The sequence below is a fragment of the Heptranchias perlo genome, chromosome 3, assembly GCF_035084215.1.
Source record: "Heptranchias perlo isolate sHepPer1 chromosome 3, sHepPer1.hap1, whole genome shotgun sequence".
NCBI lineage: Eukaryota > Metazoa > Chordata > Chondrichthyes > Hexanchiformes > Hexanchidae > Heptranchias > Heptranchias perlo.
The window spans coordinates 17,296,615-17,320,965 of record NC_090327.1 but is presented as its reverse complement, the minus strand read 5'-3'; the positions used below and the strand labels follow the sequence as shown (position 1 = coordinate 17,320,965).

Here is a 24,351-nt window from a genome sequence, read left to right as displayed (position 1 = left end):
ATCATGTTTGTTCAGAACTCGGTTCCAATGTTCATCGAGTTCACCAAAATTGCTGGAAAGGAATCATGACCTTAACGTATCCAAATTCAGTTCATCCGGGTGCAGGGAAGACTTGGTAAAAACCTGCTTCAATCCCAAGTCAATGGGAGATCAAATATTAGCTAGGAATGCTTAGCTGAACTTTGTGTACCGGTTAAGTTCCATTCCATGGAAACTTGTGTAGTAGAGGGGAGAAGGCACTAAGAAAGCGTGCACCACCTCCTCCAATATTTGGTTATGCCCCAGTTTTTGGGTTGGCCTTAGAACCAGGCACAACCAATGGAGGGTGTCCAATATGTCAACCAAAGCCCAGGTGCTAGGCTTCATTTCCAATACCACAGCTCTCTGCTTCCCCTGAGCTTGCCCTGGTACTAGAGTGAATACCCACACAGATGGACATTAACACCAACCCAGAGCTGGTAGTTTTTTTGGCAACCGCCATTCAATGCCAGTATATGTCAAAAAAGCCAAAGAGACAACCAACCAGCCTCCCATATGATATTTCCCCTCCTAGCTCATTTCATTTGCAGAATTTGGTTGGGGGAGCAGCAGCGATTATTGTCGCTTTGTACCACTTCTCAGACCGCTTACTGCACTGAGCATAAATGAAGCTTACAGGATTCCTTACAGATTAAGCCATCTCTCAGTTCTTAGGCAAATCTGGTATGTGGCTCCTGAAGGCTTCTATTTGACTGGGATTAGACACATCGCTGAGGCGATCTAATAGGTTAGTATGGGTTTCCTTTGAAGGATATTTCCACGGAAACTATTTGGGGCAGTCTTCATGTTCTTTCATAGTATTACGAAGCTGATTTATCTACTCAAGGACATGTATTTTGATGCTCCAGCTGTCTACGTTGGCCTCAGGGTGTCCAGTAATACTGGAGGCTCACCTCCATTATTATATGCTATTGTGGTATGCTTCCTGTTTGTATGGTGAAATTGAATAAATGAGGAAGAACTCTAGATTACTAACCAGAGTCTTGCTCATTCTTTTATCAGCCTTCACGAACTAAGTTTACACAAGGCCAATCCTAGTCTCTCTGAATTGCAATTGCTTGGAGTGGTCTTGATGTCTTATTTTTTAGTATTGGGGGGAAAAAGTCTACTTTTATAGACCTTCTGTAATGTTTGATCTTGTTCAACTTCTTTATTTATTTAAGAATTAAGATAACTTGACATTGATGCTTGTTGATTAAATCAACAATAACTGATTAGAGAAATTTCCCAGAGTTTTTCCTAAATTGGTTGAAGTTTTTTTTTCCTTCTGTTCTTCTGCCTCTCTCAGGAGATTGCATGACTGCAGGGGGAGGGGGGGGAGATTGATGGTGCATCTGGGTTACATCATGTTGGTATGGGTCAGGCTTAATGGACCAAGTCAGACTGGTGCTCTCACTAGGCTTAAGGATCTTTACCTGTTGCTGGATAAATAAGGCTGGGTCAGCAGAGCTGGTGGGAGATTACTTGACTTCAAGTATGAAACACCATCAGCCCCACCCCAAAACCATAGTTTTTAACAGATTCTCCTTTGTATGTGGAGGAAAGGAGGAAAGTTAAACTTCTGATAAGTAATTATAAGTAGGTCAGTTGTCTTCAACTGACTTCAGTTCAGACTCTGTCCTCACTGTTATTGTTTCCTGGTATCCTTTAAAGTAATTCTGCTTAGATTATTAATCGTTTTTTGTCTTGATCTTGTTACATTTCTTGTTTTTCACATACAGATGTGTTCTTGTAATTTTCTCATCAAATTTAGGGAATTAATTTCTCCTGTGCACCTCACAACCTCCTTCAAGCCAGCTGAAAAAACAGACAAAATGGTCAACTTTGGTTCTAATAAAAAGCAATCATTGCCAGAATGATGGTAGAATTGTAGTCTGAGTACAGTAGTAACATTAGCAATTCTGTTAACTGTACTTAATTAATGTATAAAACTTTTTACTTGTGCCTTTGATGAGCTCTGGTAAAACTGGAACCTGTGATCCTAGTCACGCCCACATGCCTGATCACAGAGCAACATTAACTGCATCTGTAGGAGAAACAATATCCCACTCTTAATTGCACTTTCTAATGGCAGACTGGTCTCGCTTTTCATGTCTCTACCAGTAGCTGGTCTCGCTTTCGGCTAGCTAGTAACTTGCAGTCTGTTTTTCTCTGTCACTGAATAAGGATATCAGAGCATGAGAGGCAGCAGTTGGGGCCCTTACAAAGAGATAAAGGTTTTATGTCTTTGAAATAAACTGGCACTGGGGAAGGTGTTACAACTGGTTTAAACACACTATTAAACGTCATTAACATGTCAAAATGCATGTAAACCTGTTGCATGGAGTTAAATATAAAATTTGAGTAAGTGACTTCCTAAGTGAACTGTGGAAAGCCCTAAGATGTGGTATACTTAACTTTCACAAAGCATTTGACAAAGTTCCACAGAAAAGGCTACTATTTAAGCTTAAAGCAGTGAGATTCAGGGTAAAACTTGGAAATGGGTAAGATGATAGTTGAGGGAATAGGAAGCGGCTCATAATTCTTAGGTGTTATGAAGAAGTTATGGGGTGATACAATGCTTAATGGTGTACCGCAGGGATACTGTTTCTAATTTTGTGTTAACAACTAGGATTCAGAAAAGTAATTCAAATTTTCAGACAATACCAAGCTAGGAGGTAACCACAAAATGACAATCAAAATATGTAACTGGGCAAACAATGGCAAATGAAATTTAATATAGATAACAGCGAGGTACTGCACAAAGAAAGAAAAATGAGCAATGTAGGTTCTCCATTGAATGACATTAAAGTAGCTCATGATAAAGTTGAGATAAATCGAAGTGCTTTACCAGATTTAACCTAACCAGTCACTGAAGCAGCATTGACTAAAACAAAAAATGCTGAACTGTATAACCAAAAGAAAGTCAAAGGGAGCCATGCTCTGATCAACCATACTTTGAGAACTGCATCTGGTTCTGGTCACTGCGAAATGAGGGTGATATTCAGACTCCCAAATTCAGAGAAGAGCCATGACACTGATTCCTGGTGTTAACTTAGGGCTGCGTTTGAGCAAAGAATGAAGAAACTTGGGCTTTTCAGCTTTGACCGAGGCAACTGAAAGGTGATGTTATAAAGGTATGCAAGATAATAAACTGTATAGAAAGGTAGACCCAGAACGATGCTTCAAACTAACCATGACTGTAGCAGAAGGGGATACAGGTTCAACTAGTAAAAGGCAAAAATTATGACTGATTTCAGGAAGTTCTTCCACAGAATGATCAATAAATGGAATAAACTTCTGTAGAGTCATAGAGGGAAAAATTAATTCTCTGGCTCAACCATTATTCAAATTTGATGCCCCTCAACAGAAGACTTCCACTGCCTTTTGGCTAAACCACAAGGTGGAGCACTTTACTGTAGTGAACCATTACATATCTGTGGGGAAAATCAATCATGACCAGAAAATGAGTGTTTTTCCTTTCCTTTTGTTGTATGTGGGGTCAGTGAAAGCTTCACTCACCAGAATGTTTTTTATTTCCTTGATCTTTCATTAAATAAAATGAATCCTGAAATTAATAAAATAGCTCCTTTTGGTATAGAGTAAGAACTGGTCACTAGATCTGCAGCTGCAGTAAGAAATAGCATCAATATGTATTATCATAAGGTAGGGAGTCTTTCAACCAGCCCTCTATTAAACACCGCTCTGTGAATTTTTGATGATGCAGGTCTAGTTAGAATAGTGTATTCCATGGTACTTTTACAGTAGAAGAGCGCAGTAAGTGGCACACATAAATCTTCAGTCAGATTAGGGTCTTCTGCCCCAGGAAAGTAAATTCAGACATCCAGACCTGTGTAATTTCACTCTTAACGTGGTGGCCCTTAAGTGAGTTGGTCAGAGCTCCCATCTATGATAGCATGGCAATATGTCTTGCAATGACCCATCAGATAGAAACATTATACGGGTCTTTTTTTTTTGTATTCGTTCATGGGATGTGGACGTCGCTGGCAAGGCCAGCATTTATTGCCTATCCCTAATGCCCTTGAGAAGGTGGTGGTGAGCCGCATTCTTGAACCACTGCAATCCATGTGGTGAAGGTTCTCCCACGATGCTGTTAGGTAGGGAGTTCCTGACTGTATATCACTGTACTGCCACTTCTGGTTGATCTGTCCTGCCGGTGGGACAGGACATACCCAGAGATGGTAATGGAAGAGTCTTGGACGTTGGCTGTTGGCTGAAAGGTATGATTCTGAGAGTATGGCTATGTCAGGCTGTTGCTTGACTAGTCTGTAGGACAGCTCTCCCAATTTTGACACAAGCCCCCAAATGTTAGTGAAGAGGACATCGCAGAGTCGACTGGGCTTGGTTTGCCTTTGTCATGTCTGGTGCCTAGTGGTCCGTCCGGTTTTATTCTTATTATGACTTTTCGTAGCGAGATTTTACAACTGAGTGGCTTGCTAGGCCATTTCAGAGGGCGATTAAGAATCAACCACATTGCTGTGGGTCTGGAGTCACATATAGGCCAGACTGGGTAAGGACGGCAGGTTTCCTTCCATAAAGGACATTAGTGAACCAAATGGGTTTTTACGACAATCCGGTAGTTTCATGGCCACCATTACTGAAGCTAGCTTTCTTTTATTACAGATTTTTATTTAATTAATTGAATTTAAATTCCCCAGCTGCCGTGGCAGGATTTGAACTCATAACTCTGGATTACTAGTCCAGTAACATAACCACTATGCTACCGTACCCTTTTGTTTCAAGAACAAATCTCTTCTAACATCTGGAACCACTTTTACACATGCCTGTGCAGTAATAAGGATTTCCCATAATTCTGAATTTGTCAGTATTGTATATCCAAATAAGGACATGTGCCTAGGCCCATACACTGAGTAGCTTTTTGATGAGGTGACATGAAGACGAATACAATGCACAGTTATAAATTGGGATGTGCAGCGCATCGAGGTCACTATAAAAACATAATGGTTGGAGAATGTATATTATTTGGGAGTCTCCATTTTGGCAGCGCATTTCATGGAATCATAAAATGATACAGCATAGAAGGAGGCCATTTGGCCCATCGTGTCTATGTAGCTAAAGAGCTACCCAATTAGTCCCGCTCCTTCCCCATAGCCCTGCAAATTCTTCCCTCCCAAGCATCCATCCAGTTGCCCTCCAAAAGCTACCGCCAAATCTGCTTCCTCCACCCCAGATCACACGAACTCGCTGCACAAAAAATGTTTTCCTCATGTCGCCTCTGGTTCTTTTGTCAATTATCTTTAATCTGTGTCCTCTGGTTACCGACCCTTCTGCCACTGGAAATATTTTCTCCTTGTTTACTCTATCAAAACCTGTCATGATTTTGAGCATCTCTGCCAAATCTCCTTTTAACCTTCTCTGCTCTAAGGAGAACAACCCCAGTTTCTCTAGTCTCACCACCTAACTGAAGTTTTTCATCTCCCTGCATCCTCTCTAAGGCCTTCATATCCTTACCACATATATTGTGTGGTGCCCAGACGTAGACTGTTGATACTTTGCCAAAGTGTGAAACCACAGGGGAATCACAGCTGAACCCAGTACTTCCTCACCAGTTTTTACATGCACACTTATCCAATGGGGTCACCAGATAGTGGTTAAGAGTGATGGCCATGAATAATTTATATTTTTCATCAGCTCAGCACCTTTCTGGTCTGAATTGCTCAGGAAGCCATTGTGGAAGCTAATTGGGAAATTTTGTGCTATGGCATGTGTCATCAGCCAGAGCTGGATTTGAACCTGGTTTCCAGAAGTGACAGGATAGCATATTAACTTGCAGCACCATTTAGTACCTGATATCTCAGTTTTCAAAAACAACGTTGATTAAGAAAGCCGTTCTATAGTTATTGTGCTCCTGATTTGTTGCTTCTCTTGCTCTTCCTTCTCTTCTCTTTCCCCCCCCCCCTCCCCCACCCCCCCCCCCCTGCCTTTACACACTCATTTTCTCATTGTGCATTCACTACACATCCATCTATGTTGACCATCCAAACCAACAATGCATAGAAAGTTGAATACTCATAACTATGGATTTCCATATTATGGTCTTCAACAGATACATGGTACAGTCCTTCAATTTTCTTGGTTTTGTAAAGATCATCAGTGGAAATTTCATAATTTTCTTTAAACAGCTGGTTCAGTGCAGTCTTTTCTTTTATGTAAGAAAAAACAATGGTGAAATAGCATGTAGTGTCACAGTTCATCACTGACATTAACTACTCTATGGTTTGCACCTCATGCCTCATTCCACTGAATTCCCGATCTCCCTGAAGATGGATTTAGAGCAGTATTGATGGAAGCCGGTTGCCCACCCTCTTGGCCAGGGGTACTGCAGATGTAGGGAGAAAGTGATTTGTTGGTAAGGAGGGGCAAGGAAATTGTACCCTATTTATAAGAAAATGACTGCACAGCTACACACTCCATGCTTTATATTTGTTTGTGTTTCATGTATGAAGTCAAACCTGTCTATTGGAATAAACTTAGATTTGGACAGTTTGACACATTACCACAGTAACTGAACAGACATTTTAATTTATTTTCCTTATTAGATTCTACTCCGAACCACCCATCTCAGGCAACACCAGGGCAGAAAAAGACTCCAAGCTCCTCGTCCAGACAAAAAGACAAAGTTAATAAACGAAATGAGCGAGGAGAAACGCCATTACACATGGCAGCCATTCGTGGTGAAACCAAGCAAGTCAAAGAGCTCATCAGTCAGGGTGCAGACGTTAATGTCAAAGATTTTGCTGGTATGTCGATGATCTCTGACTTTCTGAGGTTGGACTGAAAGAAGTGAATTATGTGGGAGGTTTTTGGCATTTTGTTTCTGTGATATTTTGTCCTTATTATTTGATGGCTGGATGGAGGCTTTGGCTTCCTCTGATGTCTCAGCGAGTTTATCACGTTAGTAGCTGAGCCATGCATGGCTGGAAGATCGCAAGTTTAATTTCTGGTCTGTGCTGAGTTAGCTGATCTCAGTCAGAGTAGCAGTTTGCCTCTGTGCCCCTTTATTAGGGAGCAAAAAAATCAGCCAGTGTTCCCATTGCTCATAATACAGATTCCTGCTGGAAAGTGCATGTGGATGAGGATAGGATCAGAATTGGTTGTGCTGCTCCCATGGCAGAGTAGCCTATCAAGTTCACACATGAATTCTGGCCACCAGTGAAAGGTAATGGAGAGCAACCAGCAATTTTTAGGGGATAGATGGGTGAGGAAATTGGCAAATATTCAGGGGAGCGGGAGGGGGGGCCTTGGTCAGAGATGTATTATCTGTTACATTTTTCCTAATAAGGTAAATGGAATTAGGTAAAATAGTATAACCAATTTAGGCAGGACTAGATGATAAGTTAATTTTCCAGATTTATATTAGGCTATAGAATTTCACAATTGTTAATTGTGTGACGGAGAGATTATCACGCATGAAAGACATCAGAGACACACAAATAATTGTCACCAGTGCATAAGCTGATCTAAAATTGAATAAAATGTCCCCATAAAGCATTAAACCATAGATGTTAATATTTAAAACAAAATTCTTCATTCCTGCATCTTTCAACAGGAGTAGACCTAGATGGCTGATGGGGGAAATAGTCTCTTAAGGACCCCACAATTCCTTGAAGACATTTTTTTTGTCTTGACATCATTCACATGCCCTTCCCATGCAGCACTCCATCTGGGCTGTTGCACCTGTTCTTTCCTTGTTGGCAGTGTTATAACATCCACTCGTGCCTTTGAGAGTTGTTACATTCTCTTCAGTCAAAGCACAGTATGTTTTTTCACAGTTCATTCCACCCATTTTTATTCAGATGTTTGTTTATGTTCTTGTGTCCAAGACCTTTGAATTTAAGCACTTTAGCAATTGTAGCCATTGGTGACTGTGAGCATCCCAGCATTCTTGGTAAAGGGCTTGAAACACTCTGTCTTACTGTAGAGCCTACCGAGAGCAGCCACCCTGTTTCCCTTTGACGGAAGAATTGCTCTTTTGAGTGGGCATCAACCAGAGGTGCATGAAGGCCACTGCCTGATTCACTCTTCTATCCTGCCAGTAGCAATAATTGGCTTAATTTTTGGGTGCTCCACCAATCTGTATGATTTGGCACCATTGGACTTCATCCCTAAACACTGTAAGGGAGGCAATGTGGCTCGTCCTAGGTTTTGCACTCATTAAGCCTGATTTGCTACATAGTGGCAGCAATGAGAGTGCACTGGTTAAACTCCATTAGTCTCTCTCATTGTGACTGGAGGTGGCTTTTTTCCAGTCAGCATTAGTGAAATTCCCATCTATATTGACTGCTGATGCAAAACTGCAATGGGAAGGTTCACCACTTATAGAACTTATTGCATTTATATACATCCAGGTAGCAGGTGGTATTGGCCAACACCAAGTGCTCTCCCAGGTTTGGTGTAGGTGGTGCAGTTAACGGGGCATCTCCAACGCAAACCTATCTGAGATGAACTTGGAATTTCTTTCGAAGAAAAGTAAAATTATGTTTTAGGTCTCCTTTCTTTCCTGGACATCTCCACTGCACACTCTGCAGGCTATTGGAGAATTTAATTCTCCCACAGTTATGTCTCTTTTATGTTTACTCAAGGACCCAATACGGAGTGGATGTCATCCAACTTCCAGATTGAGCGCGCAGATGCCTGAAGAGTTTTGTTCAGCTGGTGATTCTATTTGGAACTATTCCTCAACCCCTTCTGGTCATCAGGAGTATAGCCAAACCTCCAGTGGTAAAGCCTGAGGAGTCTTTACCCAAATAATTTTGTAGTAATATGAATCAAAGAAGAAAGACTAAAAATATTTCCCCAGCCATTGACTGACTCCTTTACTGGGGCTTTTGATTCCAGAGTGGCTGGAGTCTGACCACAAGTCCCAGAGGTTCGGTATCTCAGTGGTTGACCTCTGTGACAGATGTAGGTTTTGTGCTTCCATCCTCCCATTGCACAGAAGCAAAGGAGTATGGAGGGTCGTATAATTTCTCAATCTGTTCATTTATACATAAGTTGGGAGTTGGTCATATGGCTAGTATTGTGATGTTATAAGCTTTAAAACATCTTAAACTGACTTTGTCCCTTATGATTCTTCTGCCTCCACCCCCCCCCCCCCCCCAAATGCCCTCATTCTGCCAAAGGCCAGGCCAACTGTAACTGTATGTAGGAATTGCAGAAGCTGCCGATATAATTAACATAATGAAACAAGCATTAGAGTGCAGGGTTAAAGTTAAATTGATGGAAATGAACTAATTTGAATTGATTAAGAGTAAGGGAATCCAATTAACTGATATTATCAATAAAGAAGGAAATGGTGAAAGGAGGTAAATATGTTAATGGAGAGAAAAGAGACTTGATATTTGGAATATTTTATGAAGACTCAAGTGAAATGGAGACAAATTTTATCTACCGATGCTAAAGAAATTAAGTATTTGGGGAAATAGGGTTTTTTTTAGAAAACTTTTTTTCTTAATAGACAATATGAATACAAAATGCATTTGAGTGATAATATGACACATTTGGGATTTTTAAAATAAACGATATTTCTGGCTGGTGAATTAGCACCAATGGAGCCTCAGACCTCAGATTATCACAAAAATAATTTTTTTCCCCACAGAGATTTAATATAATACGGAATGCTTCGCCACAAGTAGCTATTGAGGCAGAGACTATAAACATTTAAAATAAAATTGGATAGATATTTGAAAAGGAAAATTTAAAAGGATATGAGGAAGTGCAGGGAAATAGGAATAGAGCTCACAATGGCACAGGTGCAACAGGCCAAACGGAATCCTACGTGTTGTAAGTTTTATGGTTTTCTCTCTCCACCCACAAATATCCAATACACAGCTTAAATAATAGATCAGTTTTTGTTTATGTAATCTATGCCATTTTTCTTTGAGTTAAATAATTAGAATTTATTTCATGCGTAGCACTGGATTCTGGAAGTCAGTGATTGAGACAAGGAACTTTTAGTTTAATGTTTTTTAAAAATCCATTATGATGGGTAGAAAGAAATAATTGTGCTTTTTTTTGTTTGTTCCCTATATTACCTAAGGCTGGACCCCACTACATGAAGCCTGCAACTTGGGTTACTATGAAGTAGCTAAACAGCTGATACTAGCAGGAGCAGATGTGAACACCCAGGGACTTGATAATGATACTCCACTGCATGATGCTGCAAGCAATGGACACAGAGATGTATGTACTGGCATGATTTATTAGCCATTTATTATGTTGCATGAATATAATACTGGACTTTAAATTGGAAAGCACTGAAAATTAAATTTGAATATTTTAGATGGATCTCCAATTATAATTCTTTCTGCCTACTCCATCCTCATTACATATCTCATAAAATCAAAAATTACTGTTTTTCATCTATGAGCAGATTGTTGCTTTAGTAATTTAATTTTTTAGTGATTTTACACTAAGCATGTTGGGAAATGTCTTATTAGGTTAGGGCAGTTCCTGGACTTTGGTTTTCAGTGTCACTTTGATAACCTTAAGAACTTTCAAAGGAAACTAGCCACTATCTAAGGCATTGCATATGGCAGTCTGGGACCTGTGGTGGTGTTTTTGATGTTTACTGCAATCCTGCTTCAGCCAAAAGATAAGAATATTGCATTATGTTACAGCCCATTGCTGCAAGAAAGCAAATTATTTCAAACAATATATCAAATGATTGACTGAAGATAAAAAAAATTACATACCTTACTGATCCTGAAAGATTCAGGTCTTACAGATCTGTTATTTGTAATGCTATTTACCTGCCAGTTTACAAAACTTGCTTAAGATGCATGTAACTTTCTTTCCTCCAAAACCTCTTATTGCGAGTTATTTATATTATAAAATATTGATCATTTTGCTCTACCTTCCACATTGGATTTGCTGGATTTACTTAAGATATAAGGACTTCCTTAGTTCTTCTCCTCAAAATACTTTTTCATTATTTCCATAATTATAGCAGATATTTCTTGTCTTTACTGTTTGCAGTGGATTTGTAACCCTTGCTGTAGCTGTCATCAGTTTACACTACCCAGGAAGGTTCTTCTCCATAGTCCAGTTGGCTGACTCAGGCCGCAATATAGGAGTCTGCGTGAAAGCACCTCATCAGCATTCCCTTCTGGCCCAGTTGCAAATATTGTTCACTCTCTGACAAAAAGTTCTTATCCCAAACAGCAATATTAGCTCAGAATTCTTAATTAGTGGCCAAGTTTGTATAAAACACTTAAAAAATTAATTTTTTTACACCACTTACACCTTGCAATTTGTTGTAAATTTTCTGCCTGGTTTGTCACAGTACGCTTTACACACAGTAATTCCATAGGAGCAGAGCAAGGACCACAACTCCCATGATCCTGCATGTGTGCAATTTCTCTACGAGATAGAACTCCCCATTCCTTTTTTATTGGATTGTCATACTGGTGGTAGTGTTCCAGTGGAGAACTTTGACTCCCAAAATCCATCTGTCTCACATGCATAGAATTTGTCCACAGCAGCTGGAGAGTTCTGGCACACAGCACAGATGAAACAAGGGCACACCTATTGGGGAAAAAGCTCTTGCAGACATTTTCTGACATTACTTAGCTAATTTTATGGATAAATTTAGTGAGTTCCCCCCTTCCCTGAATTGGGTCATTTTTCTGTGTTTATGTTATATTAAAAAAAAGTTAGTTCTAGTTATTTACACTGACATGATTGAAGGTGGAAGATCCAAAACAATGTGAACAAATTATTTGATTAGCTGATTTTGTGGTACTTTCTGATTTGTGAATGATAGCTTTGAAAAAAAATTGATGGATTTAATTGCTCAATTTTCTGCTGGTTGCTCATTCCTCGTTAGTACCTTTTGATTCATTCCGATTCAGTTCGTCGGATATTTGGTAACTTAATACATACCATTTATTTGAGACAATCAAGATTCTTTGCTCTAAATGTGTGACATCTAGAGTGCAGCCCTTTTGATGTCTGAGGCCACACAGTCGATTGACACTTTTGAAAGATGTGATGGCAATGGATATGTACCAAATGGAAGGCTTTTAATTATATACATTTACCTTCATTTTCCCCTCTTTCTCACTGGCCGTACACAATAAGTGGGCATATTTTATTATTCTTTAATCTCCATCTTGGCAATGCTGCTTTAGTGAACAAAGGTTTGAAATAATGAAGTTATAGAAGACTAGTGGTGTTTAAAATAAAGATACTATTCTGAGGGGTAAGGTTTATTATATGATTAACAATATCGAGGGAGCTCTACTCTGCATCAAGCCCGTGCTGCATTTGACTTGTCAATGCTTACATCCATCACTTTAGCACAAAATGTAGCAATTTTTGTCATTTACAACTAGATAGTATATTCATTTCATTATTCTGCTACATAGTGACATGAAGAGCATTTAGTGCTTTTGTACTCAACTGAGGATTGACTTAATTTTGTGTACTCCTGTATAACTTAATATTTGGGCACTGTGTGCAAAGAAGTGGAGAAAAGCACACTATTTCCTGACAGTCAGCATAACGTGAATGGATGTAGCACTTCACATTGTTGGAGTAAACAACAGTCTGCATACAAGTTTGCTAAGTACTTCTGACCATTATTGTGAAAGCATCAGAAAACTTCCAGGAGTATATAGGTTATGTGGTTCACCAGTCATCGCTATGTTCCTTTCAGAAGTGATCATCAGGACAATACATTTTAAACATAAACTTCTGCCCCAAAACACTCCTAAGGTTGACGGCTAGCTCAGTTTTATGGTATTCTTACAATGCTTTAAAGCGTGATTTTGCTAAGCCTGTTTACTTTGAATGGTAGTAATTTGCCAAAAAAGCAATTTTCAATTTTTCGCACGAATATTTTTCTCTCTAGATTGTGAAACTGCTTTTACGCAATGGTGGGGATGCATATCAAATGAATCACCGTGGAGAGCGTCCTGTGGATGTGGCTGATTCAAACGAAATGGAGCAGCTTCTGAAAGGGGAGATTCCTCTTTCTGATGATGAGGATGACAGTTGTACAGGTTATGAGATAGCCTTTTAAAATAAACATCATAGCCCTGCTGTGCAGTTTTGGCTTGTAGAAGCATGATATAAATCTCGTTATTCATAATATTAAGTGACTTCTACCTGTATGTTCCAGTTAAATGTATTAGATTTCATAGAAGAATGCATTAAATTCTATTTAATGTTGGCAAGAAAAACAGAATACAAATCTTAAGTCTATCCTGTAGTCTACAGAAAACACTTCTGAAGAAAAGCAACTGTTAGAAATCTAAATTTTTCATTTTCCTCCATGAGGATTCACCAAAGTCAGCAGAACTGGTTTAAGAAATCTTTGGACTCCTGCCTCTTTGATTTCCTTCTGTCAGTATTATTTCAATACTCCCATACTATGAGAAAAGTTGTAATTTACAGAACTGTGAAGTCTCATACCATAGACAAGAATTTTGCAACCATGCCTCCTTCCCTCATCTCTGTTTCTTCCCACTTCCCCTGCTTTTCTGGGATCTTCTGCCCCCTCCTCCTAATTTATTCCTCCAATGCAAGTCAAGGAATGTTGGTTATATCTATGAGCCAATGTTCCAATACACTTTCAGTGTAATTACTTTTCACATGCTATCAGCTTATATTCAGGGCCGTTTAGGAGTTGTCAACTTTTGTAATTGCATGGATTCTATTTATTTTTTTTATGGTCTTAGGTACTGTGTGTCTGCCACCAAGGTCCCTCTGCTTCTCTACTCCATTTTAAAATCATACTATTTAAGATGTATTTCTTTTCCTTATTCTTAATTCCAAAAAATAATACTTCATATTTTTCTACATTAAATTACATCTGCCATCTAACTATCCTCTCTGTGTCCTCTGGCACAGTTTGCCATACCCTCGATCGGTGTATCAACAAATTTTGATTTTGTTCCCTCAATTCCGATGAGCCGATCATTTATGTATATGGTAAATAAAAATGGAACACCACTCCCCCACATCTTTTCAGTCCAAGAAAGTTCCTTTTACCCCACCCTTTGCTTTCTGCTCTCCAACAATCTCTATCCATATAACTACATTCCCCTTAATTTCATGTGCAATTACCTTTGCCATTAGTCTCTTATCAAATGCTTTTTGAAAATCCATATAAACCACATCTATTTCATTTCTTTTATTCTCTTCTGTTTCTTCCAAGAATTCTATTAGATTGAGCACAACCTGCCTTTTGGAAATCTCTGATGTTTCTTCAAGTGTTTAGCAATTTCATCCCATATTATAGACTCTGTTGGTAAACTACTAGAGACTAATGGCAAAGGCTGACAGGTCCCCTGGACCTGATGGATTGCATCCGAGGGTCTTAAAGGAAGTGGCTACAGAGATAGTGGATGCATTGGTTGTAATCTTCCAAAATTCACTAGACTCTGGAAAAGTCCCAGCGGATTGGAAAACCGCAAAGGTAACTATATACCAGTTAGCCTAACATCTGTCATTGGGAAAATGCTAGAATCCATTATTAAGGAAGTAGTAGCAGGACATTTGGAGACTCATAATACAATCAAGGAGAGTCAACATGGTTTTATGAAGGGGAAATCATGTCTGACAAATTTATTAGAGTTCTTTGAGGAAGTAACGGGCAGGGTGGATAAAGGGGAACCAATGGATGCGGTATATTTGGATTTCCAAAAGGCATTTGATAAGGTGCCACATAAAAGATTACTGCACAAGATAAGAGCTTGGGGGTATTGGGGGTAATATACTGGCGCGGGTAGAGGATTGGCTAACTAACAGAAAACAAAGAGTCGGAATAAAAGGGTCATTTTCAAAATGGCAATCTGTAACTAGTGGGGTGCCGCAGGGATCAGTGCTGGGGCCTCAACTATTTACAATATATATCAATGACTTGGATGAAGGAACAGAGTGTCTTGTGGCCAAATTTGCTGATGATACAAAGATAGGTGGAAAAGCAAGTTGCGATGAGGACACAAAGTGTCTGCAAAGAGATATTGACAGGTTAAGCGAATGGGCAAAAATTTGGCAGATGGAATATAATGTGGGAAAATGTGAAGTAATCCATTTTGGAAGGAAAAATAAAAAAGCAAAATATTATTTGAATGGAGAAACACTACAAAATGCTGTGGTACAGAGGGATCTGGATGTCCTCGTATATGAAACACAAAAAGTCAACATACAGGTGCAGCAGATATTCCGGAAGGCAAACGGAATATTGGCCTTTATTTCTAGGGGATGGAGTATAAAAGCAGGGAAGTCATGCTACAACTGTACAGGGTGCTGGTGAGACCACACCTGGAGTACTGCGTACAGTTCTGGTGCTCTTATTTAAGGATGGACATATTTGCATTGGAGGCAGTTCAGAGAAGACTCACTAGGTTGATTCCAGGTATGGAAGGTTGTCTTATGAGGAAAGATTGAACAGGTTGGGTCTATACTCATTGGAGTTTAGAAGAATGAGAGGAGATCTTATTGAAACATACAAGATTCTGAGGGGACTCGATAGGGTAGATGTTGAGAGGATATTACCCCTCATGGGGGAATCTAAAACTAGGGGGCATAGTCTCAGAAATGAGGAGGAATTTCTTCTCCCAGAGGGTCGTGAATCTTTGGAATTCTTTACCCCAAAAAGCTGTGGAGGCTGAGTCGTTGAATACATCCAAGGCTGAGTTAGACAAATTTTTGATCAGCAAAGGAATCAAAGGATATGGGGAAAGGGCGGGAAAGGGAGTTGAGGTAAAAATCAGATCTGCCGTGATCTCATTAGATGGCGGAGCAGGCTCGAGGAGCCGAATGGCTACTCCTGCTCCTATCTCTTATGGTCTTCTCACACTCTAGTTCTGTGGTATTGTCTCTAATATTTCTACTCCAGTTCCCTTTCTTCATACGCACACATACCTGAAAATGTAATTTGGGTTATATTGATTTTGTTGAATGAATATGGTTTTCACACTGATTACACAACAGAAATAATTCTTTACAGACATGATTATTGAAACATTTGGCATTTGAAAAAATGCACTTAATAGTTATATGTCTAATTGGGGCGTACTGTGATATGTCATTATGCTGTGACCACAATTAGAATGATTTTGCAATAGGACTTCAAAAATGCACCATTTCCTCCGGTAAACTTCATTTTTTGTACTTCTAGAATCTGAAGAGTTGCCTTCTGTGAATCCGTCTAGCGTGGATGATAATGTCGATGATTCTGAAGCAGAAAAAGAATTAAAAACAGATACTAACCAGCAGTTGACACCCTGCAAATCAATTGCGTCATCTGCCCTAGATGAATACGAATTCAAGGATGATGATGATGAGGAAGAAGAAGAAGAAGAAGAAGAAATGGGCAAGCTTGTAGATCAGAAAAGGATTCGAAGAAGGGAGGGTAAAAAGAGCATTGTAAAGGAGAACAGCAGCTATTTAACACCACCAAAGTTAGAATTGCAGAAACCATTCAAAATTAAAAAGCAGAAGTCACCAAGAGTTCTTGTTTCATCTAGCTCTGAAAGCTCAGATGATGAGCCACATCAAGAGAAAAAAACTTGTTCAACAAGCTCACTAGAAGTTGTTCCAGACAGCAGTAAATCTGACGTAAGAACTAAGAAAGAAAACCTGGTTACTGTTGAGCAGAAAGAGAAAGGAAAAGGGAAGAAAAAAATGAAGAAACAAAGTAAAAACAAAGAGAACCAGGAGTTCAAACAGGAGAAAGAAGAGAAGGAAAATGCTAAATTGATGCTTTTCTCCACATGCTCTGGTTTGGACTCATTGGACCATTCAAGAGAGGAGGATTCGTTCAGAAAGTCTTTATGTATGAAAGATGAGTCTTCGGGTCATCAATTCCATCTTTCAACTGCCAAGTCACCTAAACATTCATGTGGGTTAAATGAAAAACGAACAAAACCACTTAAACAGGAAAATGCCAAAACTGGCCCATCTTCCGGAGCCTCAGACATATCTTTTCAATCTGAAGCTGTGCGATTTGATCACCTTACAGACTCTGACTATACCTCTGAGAGTTCCAGCAATAAGTCTTTTAAGTACAAAACAAAGACTAAGCATCGGAAAAAGGATCTGCATGTAGAATTTGGGGAAAAGTCTGGACAGGGAAGCAAAGAGGAGGAGACAGGCATGTTTGATAACATGGAAGAAGTATTTAAAAAGACCGACAAAGATGGCAAAGTTATAAAAAAGCATAAACTAAAGCATAAAGATAAAGAAAAAAACAAAATTAAAAAAGAACATGAAAATGAAAAAGGCAAACACAGACAAAAGGAAAATGAAAAAGAAGTTTATCCTGAGTTTGATAGAGAATACTGGAAAGAGAACTTTTTCAAAAATGATGACACTAATGAAACGCTCAAAGATGAAAACCCTGATTTAGTCCTATCAGACAAGCCATTAAAAGATAAAACTCCAGTTAAAGAAGAGAAAACAAAGGAGAAGTATTTTAAAGAAGAAAAGCCTTTCAAAGAGGACAGAGAGAAGGAAAAGGCTAAAAAAAATAAAAAGGAAAAGCACTATAAAGAAGAAAAAGAAATTAAACTTACAACTCTGGAAGAAAGAAAGGAAATTGTGCTTGCAGACAAAGACGACTCAATTTACTCCAGTGTCTTTGTGAAGAAAGAGCATACCGAGTTATTTGAGAAAGAAAAAGGTACAGATAAAGACAAATCTGATACTCCAGATAGAGAAAAGAAGGAAAACAAAGAGAAAAGTGAAAAAAGGTCCCCAACTAAAGAGAGGGACTTGGAAAAGTTAGAGAAAAAATATTCTGAGAAAGAGAAGAAAATAAAACATGAAAATAGATTGGAGAAAGAGAAATCTGAGCTTCAGGAAAAATCTCAGGAAAAATCACTTAGTAAATTACAAGACAGTGGAGAGAGAACAAAAGAAAAAGATCGATCTAGTAACTTTTATTCCAATGCAGAAAAGATCCACCGGGAAAATGATAAATTGAAGAATATATTCTCAGTCAAAAAACCTGAGGAAAAAGAAAAGAGTAAAGAAAAATTAGAGAAAAAACATGAGAGAGAAAAAAGTGAACGGGAGCGACATTCCAGTGGAATGAAGGACAAAGTGGAAAAAGAAAAGCATGCTACTGAGAAGAAGGCTAAATTATCTGAAAAAGACTTGCAAGATGTCACTCCTAATAAAGCTGACAAAGTTAAAGTCAAAGAAAAGGACAGAGATATGGAAAAAGAGAAGAAGAAAGAGAAATCTAAGGAAAGAGAGGGTGACCCTGTGACAAACTCTAAACACTTACAAGATGAGAAGAAACGCAGCACTGTTGAGAGTAGCAAAGCATTGCATGATAAATTATTTTCCTCAAAGGATAAATTCAAGGAGGAATTTCTTAAAACTCCTGAAACAAAAGATAAAGAAAGGAAGGAAAAAGACAGACAAAAGGAAAAAGTACCAGTAAATGTCACTGTTAAAGCAAAGCTTAAAGAAGCAGAAGCTGACAAACTGAAGCCCAAAGACTCTAGTGCTGCAAAGGACGTGCGGCCAAAAGAGAAGAGACTAGTAAATGATGACTTAATGCAGACCAGCTTTGAAAGAATGCTAAGCTTAAAGGATTTAGAGATTGAGCAATGGCACAAAAAGCATAAAGAGAAGATAAAGCTGAAAGAGAAGGAAAGACAGAGGCATCGATCTGGCATTGAGCTCACAAAGATAAAAGAACGAGAAAAACTAAAGAGTTCAACAGCAAGCAAAGAACTTACTAGATCAAAAAGTTCAGACCCATCAGAGGCACACTCTAAAGACAAGCAGCTGAAAGATGCTAACAATGTGAGATCACTGTCCACTGATGCAAAACAGAATTTGCCAGATACACCAAGACCTTTCATAAGTTGTGAAAGTAATTTAACTGCATCTCCCAGACAAGAGCGTGATCGGGCAGGGCTTACCTCAAGATCTATATCAATGATTTCAGTTGCAAGTTCAGAAGATTCATGTCAGACTTCAGCTGTAGCAACGCCACGGCCTTTAACAGACTATGATTCAGATTTCACTATTGAGGGTTCTGAGTCTCAGTCTTCCTTTTCTCAATCAGTATTTCTGTCCAGTGCCAAATCACCTGCTGTTTATGATCGAGACTCTGATGTTTTAGCTGATTTGCCAGATCGACTTAAATCACCATACTCCTGTAAACTTTCAGGGTCTTATCTACGATCAGTTTCTACTGACAATGCTAGATATGAGAATGAATGCCGGACAGTAGGTGATGTTCGGAGGTGCAGTATACCAGCCGTTGCAAATGACCATGATAAACCGTCCCACAAGCAACTTGAAGGTAACCTGCCACTTTCAAGTGAAAAACAATTTAGTTTTTCACCAGCAGTACAAGGCCAAGCCTGTACTTCTCCTCGACCAGAACCACTTTTAGACAGTGGCACCGAAGAGAGCACATTTAATAGTACTTCCTGTTTACAGCTCTCTCTTTCCACGCCTCCTGCTGCTATTGTGCCAAGCAGCACTAATTATGTATCACAGGATGCAAATCTCAACAGCGTAATAATACAAAATACTTCTCAGCAGATGCCTGTGGTACAACCACAACTAAACTGTTTGATTGGCGACATTCAGCCAAATAAACCATTAGAAATGTCTTATGATCAGCTTGATGTCCCCCCACACAGTAATAATGATGGTTATTCATCTTCAGCAGCTTGTGAGAAAAACATTTTCAGCCCATTGCAGCATGTTTCACAAGAGTGGGGATGTTCAGACCAGTTGACATCGGAACTGGTGTTGAAGTCTCCACAGAGACCTTGCAGTGAGCCTTCCCAAGTGGCAAATCTCCTAGAAACACCATCTTCTTTTTCACCTACACATTCTTCCAATTCTTCTTGTACGCGATCATCATTAGACAGTGACGGTGCCCCTCGAGTGCTCTTTTGGCCAAAGTGTGGAGCTCAAGAAGATTTACCACAACCTCAAACTTTGCAAGATACAGATCAGACTTCAGTTTCATGCAAACCACACTCAGAGTGTGCAGGAATGGCTGATGAGAAGGATGCTATATCTCCTCTTGACATAAATGCTGACCTTACAAGTCAGAAGACTGTGGAAGATGTGTCAAATTATTGCAAAGCAGATGAAATGCAGGGTTTGGAAGAGAATTTCTCTCCATCATCCACAGCATTATCAGATAGCAATAATGTGAACGAAAGCCTTGTGGGCCAAACAAGAACAGTGCATTGTACATTAACTGAACCTGAAGAAAAGACGGAAGAATGTACAAAAAATATAATTTCAACCAGTCCTGAACCAACATGTAATCAAGAGAACTCAATATTAGACAAAATGCCTGTAGCCTCAGTTGATGAAATGCAGTCTGAGCCAACAGAAGAACTGTCTGAAGCAACACCTTCCATTGAACATGCACACACAAATTCAATAAGTGACCAACCTCAGTCCTTAGAAAGTAAAGCTCAGGACCAAGATTCCTCATTGGAGATGGAAGTTTCTCAACTTTCTACTGCTGGGCAAGATGCTGCAATGATGTATGAAGCAACATCAGATGAACGAAGACAGTCCACTGAGACAACAAAAGAGGAATCAGAAGAACACATGGAAGCTGACCGAACAGAACAAGATATTCCTCAGAGGATTACTCGTAACAGAGCAAACCTATTAGCCAATCAAAGCAAGCAATCTGCTGTCAACTATGCACAGGTGTCTGACAAAGATACAGAATCTTCCACACCTGTGAAAAGCAAGTCTAAGTTTACAGAGGAGGAGGAAGGTCAAGTGCACCATCCACATAAACGAAAGATGTCACGAGTTCCACATCCTGCGCAAGTAAAATCCACATTGCAGCAGGCTAAGGAAAAGACTCAGCAGTCACTGGCAGCCATTGTAGATTCTTTAAAATTGGAAGAGATTCAGCCCTACCATTCAGAAAAGGCAAATCCTTACTATGAATATCTTCACATTAGAAAGAAAATAGAAGAGAAGCGTAAAGTGCTATGTAGCGTCACTCCTCAAGCACCGCAGTTTTACGATGAATTTGTTACATTCACTGGATCGTACCTGCTGGATGGAAACCCTTTGAGCAAGCTTTGCGTACCGACTGTAAGTGATGTCCCTTAAAAAAAATTTATGGAGCTAGTTATTTTAAGTGACTCAAAGCAGTAAATTTAGTTTGCATGTTGACTATAGCATCCTTGGTTGAATAATTCAAGAAGTGCCTAAGTAGAATACACATTAATGTGAACCCTTTAGTCCTTAATGTTGGATTTTAATGGATGTTTTACATTCGACTGCTTCCATTTGAAGGAATTCCATAACATAATTGAGTCGGTTTTCTTTAATGAAAAATGAAATCAACCTGTCTGTATTGAAACCTTAGTCTACCCGTAGCCAGGCCCAAGATGTTGGCCTTGACCACGTGCATTGCTAAACGGCTCTCACTGATGACATTGCCTTCACGTTAGAGTTCCTTCCGAAGCCACTCTTGCCATCGGGGTGGGGGCAGTCGTGTAATATACAGGGGACATAAGATGCTATGTAGTTGGAAAGATTGAAACATTAAAATAATAGTGTAATGTCACACCTTCAGTGCATTGTTGTCATTAATTCTTCACTGTACATTTCAGCAGCAGTTGGGCTGAGGCAGGAAGGGAGATGGGCGATATTACGGAGGTGGAAGTAGGCAGTCTTGGTGATGGAGAGGATATAGGTCCCAAGCTCAGCTTGGGGTCAAATAGGACACCGAGGTTGCGAACAGTCTGGTTCAGGGCCAGGGAGGGGGATGGTATCGGTGGCTAAGGAACGGAGTTTGTGGTTGGGGCCAAAGACAATGGCTTCGGCCTTCCCAATGTTTAATTGGAGGAAATCTCTACTCATCCAATACCGGATGTCAGACAAGCAGCGATGATGTTTCATACTGCCTGGCACCTCTGTAAATGTTATAAACTCTGTAGCCGAGATGATTTGGTGATGATTCTGCTACTTATACTATTCTGATCACGTACTTTCCAAATCATCCTTGGTTCTGAACAATCGTCTGCATGTGCGCGTAATACAGCAAAGTAGCAATTTAATGCTAAAAAGTTTGAATTACCTTATTTGAATTAAGCAGCTCTGTATTAAGAAAAGTCTGTAGGGGGAATTGTAACTGGGAGCAGGGCGAGTGCCAAACGCTCCCATCCTTGTTGATTTAAACTGCTGGGCCTCATCTGCATGCTGCTGGTCAGCTGCCCGGTAGGAAAGAACAGGAATTCAGTGGCAGGAGACCAACAACCAGCACCAAAGGGAGGCTCCTCAGCAAGATGGTAAGTCGCGGGGAGGGGGTTTCGGAAGGATGTCTCAGGAGGGAAGGGCGCGCCCGGGACAGAGGAGGCATAAACTTTCCTTGTGAGGCACAGCAGGTCACTTCTGTTTCTCTTGGCCCCACAAAAAAAGTTTTTTTTAAAAAAACTTGGCTTAAATGGCCTCATCTAGTCCAGGATCCTCTTCCCTCTGTCTTGACCTGGTGGGAAAATCACAGCAGCTTCTCCGCTCAGGCCAGTGTTAAAATTACAGTCAGGGCCCAATAACATCATCGGACCCCGATCTGCAGATTTAAAGAAGGACCCCACCAAATGGCGGGACAGTCACCTGGTCGATTTTAATTACCCACCGGGCAGGTACGGTGCCGCATATATTTTTTTATATATATATGTACCGCCCATTGGAAACCGGGCAGGCAGGCAATTAAAATATATATATATGTATGTATCTCCTTTTCAGACGGTCCACTCAAAAACCAGTCCAAATTAAATGGGTAGCAACCAAAGTTCTCAGTAGCTGCTTTAAGGGGAAAATTCAGGAAATTGTTGTTCCAAGCATTATTTGTATTCTTGCTGTAGGAAAGCTGTCATCTAGTTCAACCCTCTTCTTCTGGTTTGTTGCACTGTTTAACACGGTTGACAGTACAAAATTAAAAGTCAAAGCTCCAGTTTTACAGATGATCCACTACTTATCAAAGGCCTGGTAAAATGTTTAACTGCTGCATTCTTCGTAACAATATTAACACTTCCTAATGGTGTCACTTTTTTTTAAAAGTAGTTTGTTGGTAGGTGAGATTTACTTACTGCACATGTGTCTGCTTATATAACAATGGGTCTGTGGGAGCAGGGAGAATATGCACTTTTATTATTTGAATTTCATGTTCTGTATCGTTCAATATTTACTGGAATAGTCCTGGATCATATGCAGGATTTACCAGTTTGTGCTTTTTGGAATTTTTTTTTAAAGATTTTTAATTAAAGCCCATAAATAAATGGTGGATTCATGTTACATTTTGTTCACATGGTACTTCACAGGAGCATACAGTGGACTTATGAATCCATTCTATGCTTACTTGGATACTTCGAGTTACAGTCATGGTTGACTACGTAGAAACTGATCGGAAAAAGCTCAGCCTCGGGTAAATGCACCGGCCCGGAACGGTGTAACTATGGTGTAAGAGTGAAGTTATGCTGTTTGTCCACCGAAATTCACACAACTGTTTTACAGCCAAAACATCGCTACACACAAATTTCTTTGATCATTCAGGGTTACATCTGCTGAAACCCCACTTGGTTCGTCAACATAGCTACACCCTATGCAAAAGAGCGCAAGTTTACTGCATTTAGGCCAGTTTTGAAAATGCATAATTTTATGCCCAAAATGTTAGGCGTAGCAGGATTGAAGTCACTATTTCTAATGTTTTATCGTGATTTTTTTTCTTCTTCTCACTGAGACCTGCACTGTATTTTCTATATCTTTGAATGTTTTTTTATGGCATCAGAATCTTGCATCAAAAAAGAGAAAAGCCTGCACAATTGCTTTTTCTTAAATATGCATAAATGATGGTTTAATGGCTTCAAACTTTAATGTTCATAACATCAATAAGATAAAGAGGGACTTAAAGATGGAAGCTGGTGTATATTCCATGCTTTTCTTAATCCCTGATTGTTGATGCTGATTTCCACTTGTTTTATGCCGGTTTTTAAATTCCAACGTTGCTAATGCGATTCTTAGGACATTTGGGCATAAATTCCCATCAACAAAATCAGTGTGGAAACCTGTGTAAATTTTGGCATAATTTCTGCTTAAGTGTGATACAGTAAATTCCAAGCCACTATGTAGTGCAGCTAGGAAGGTCTCCTGTTCAACCCTAATCTGTGCTGAATTAGTTAATCTCTGGCAGGACAGCAGTGTGAGAGATATGGTTGTCTTCAGCAACTTTTAGCTAGGGAGGAGGGCAACCTCTGCTGGAAATGAGTGTGTGGATACCAGGAGATACCAGGTTCTGTTTGGCTGCTGATATCACCATATTTG

At 39.6% G+C, this 24,351-nt stretch overlaps 1 protein-coding gene across 3 annotated transcripts in view; it reads left to right on the top strand.

Moving 5' to 3' along the window:
• ankrd12 (ankyrin repeat domain 12) overlaps nucleotides 1-24,351 on the top strand; it is a 213,014-nt gene that overhangs the window by 176,211 nt on the left and 12,452 nt on the right. For all 3 annotated transcript variants that reach the window (XM_067978369.1, XM_067978370.1, XM_067978368.1), the window contains exons 6-9: nucleotides 6,600-6,800; nucleotides 10,100-10,242; nucleotides 12,914-13,064; nucleotides 16,190-21,117. In XM_067978369.1, coding sequence (XP_067834470.1) covers nucleotides 6,600-6,800; nucleotides 10,100-10,242; nucleotides 12,914-13,064; nucleotides 16,190-21,117 — 5,423 coding nt within the window. The remainder of the gene's footprint in view (nucleotides 1-6,599; nucleotides 6,801-10,099; nucleotides 10,243-12,913; nucleotides 13,065-16,189; nucleotides 21,118-24,351) is intronic.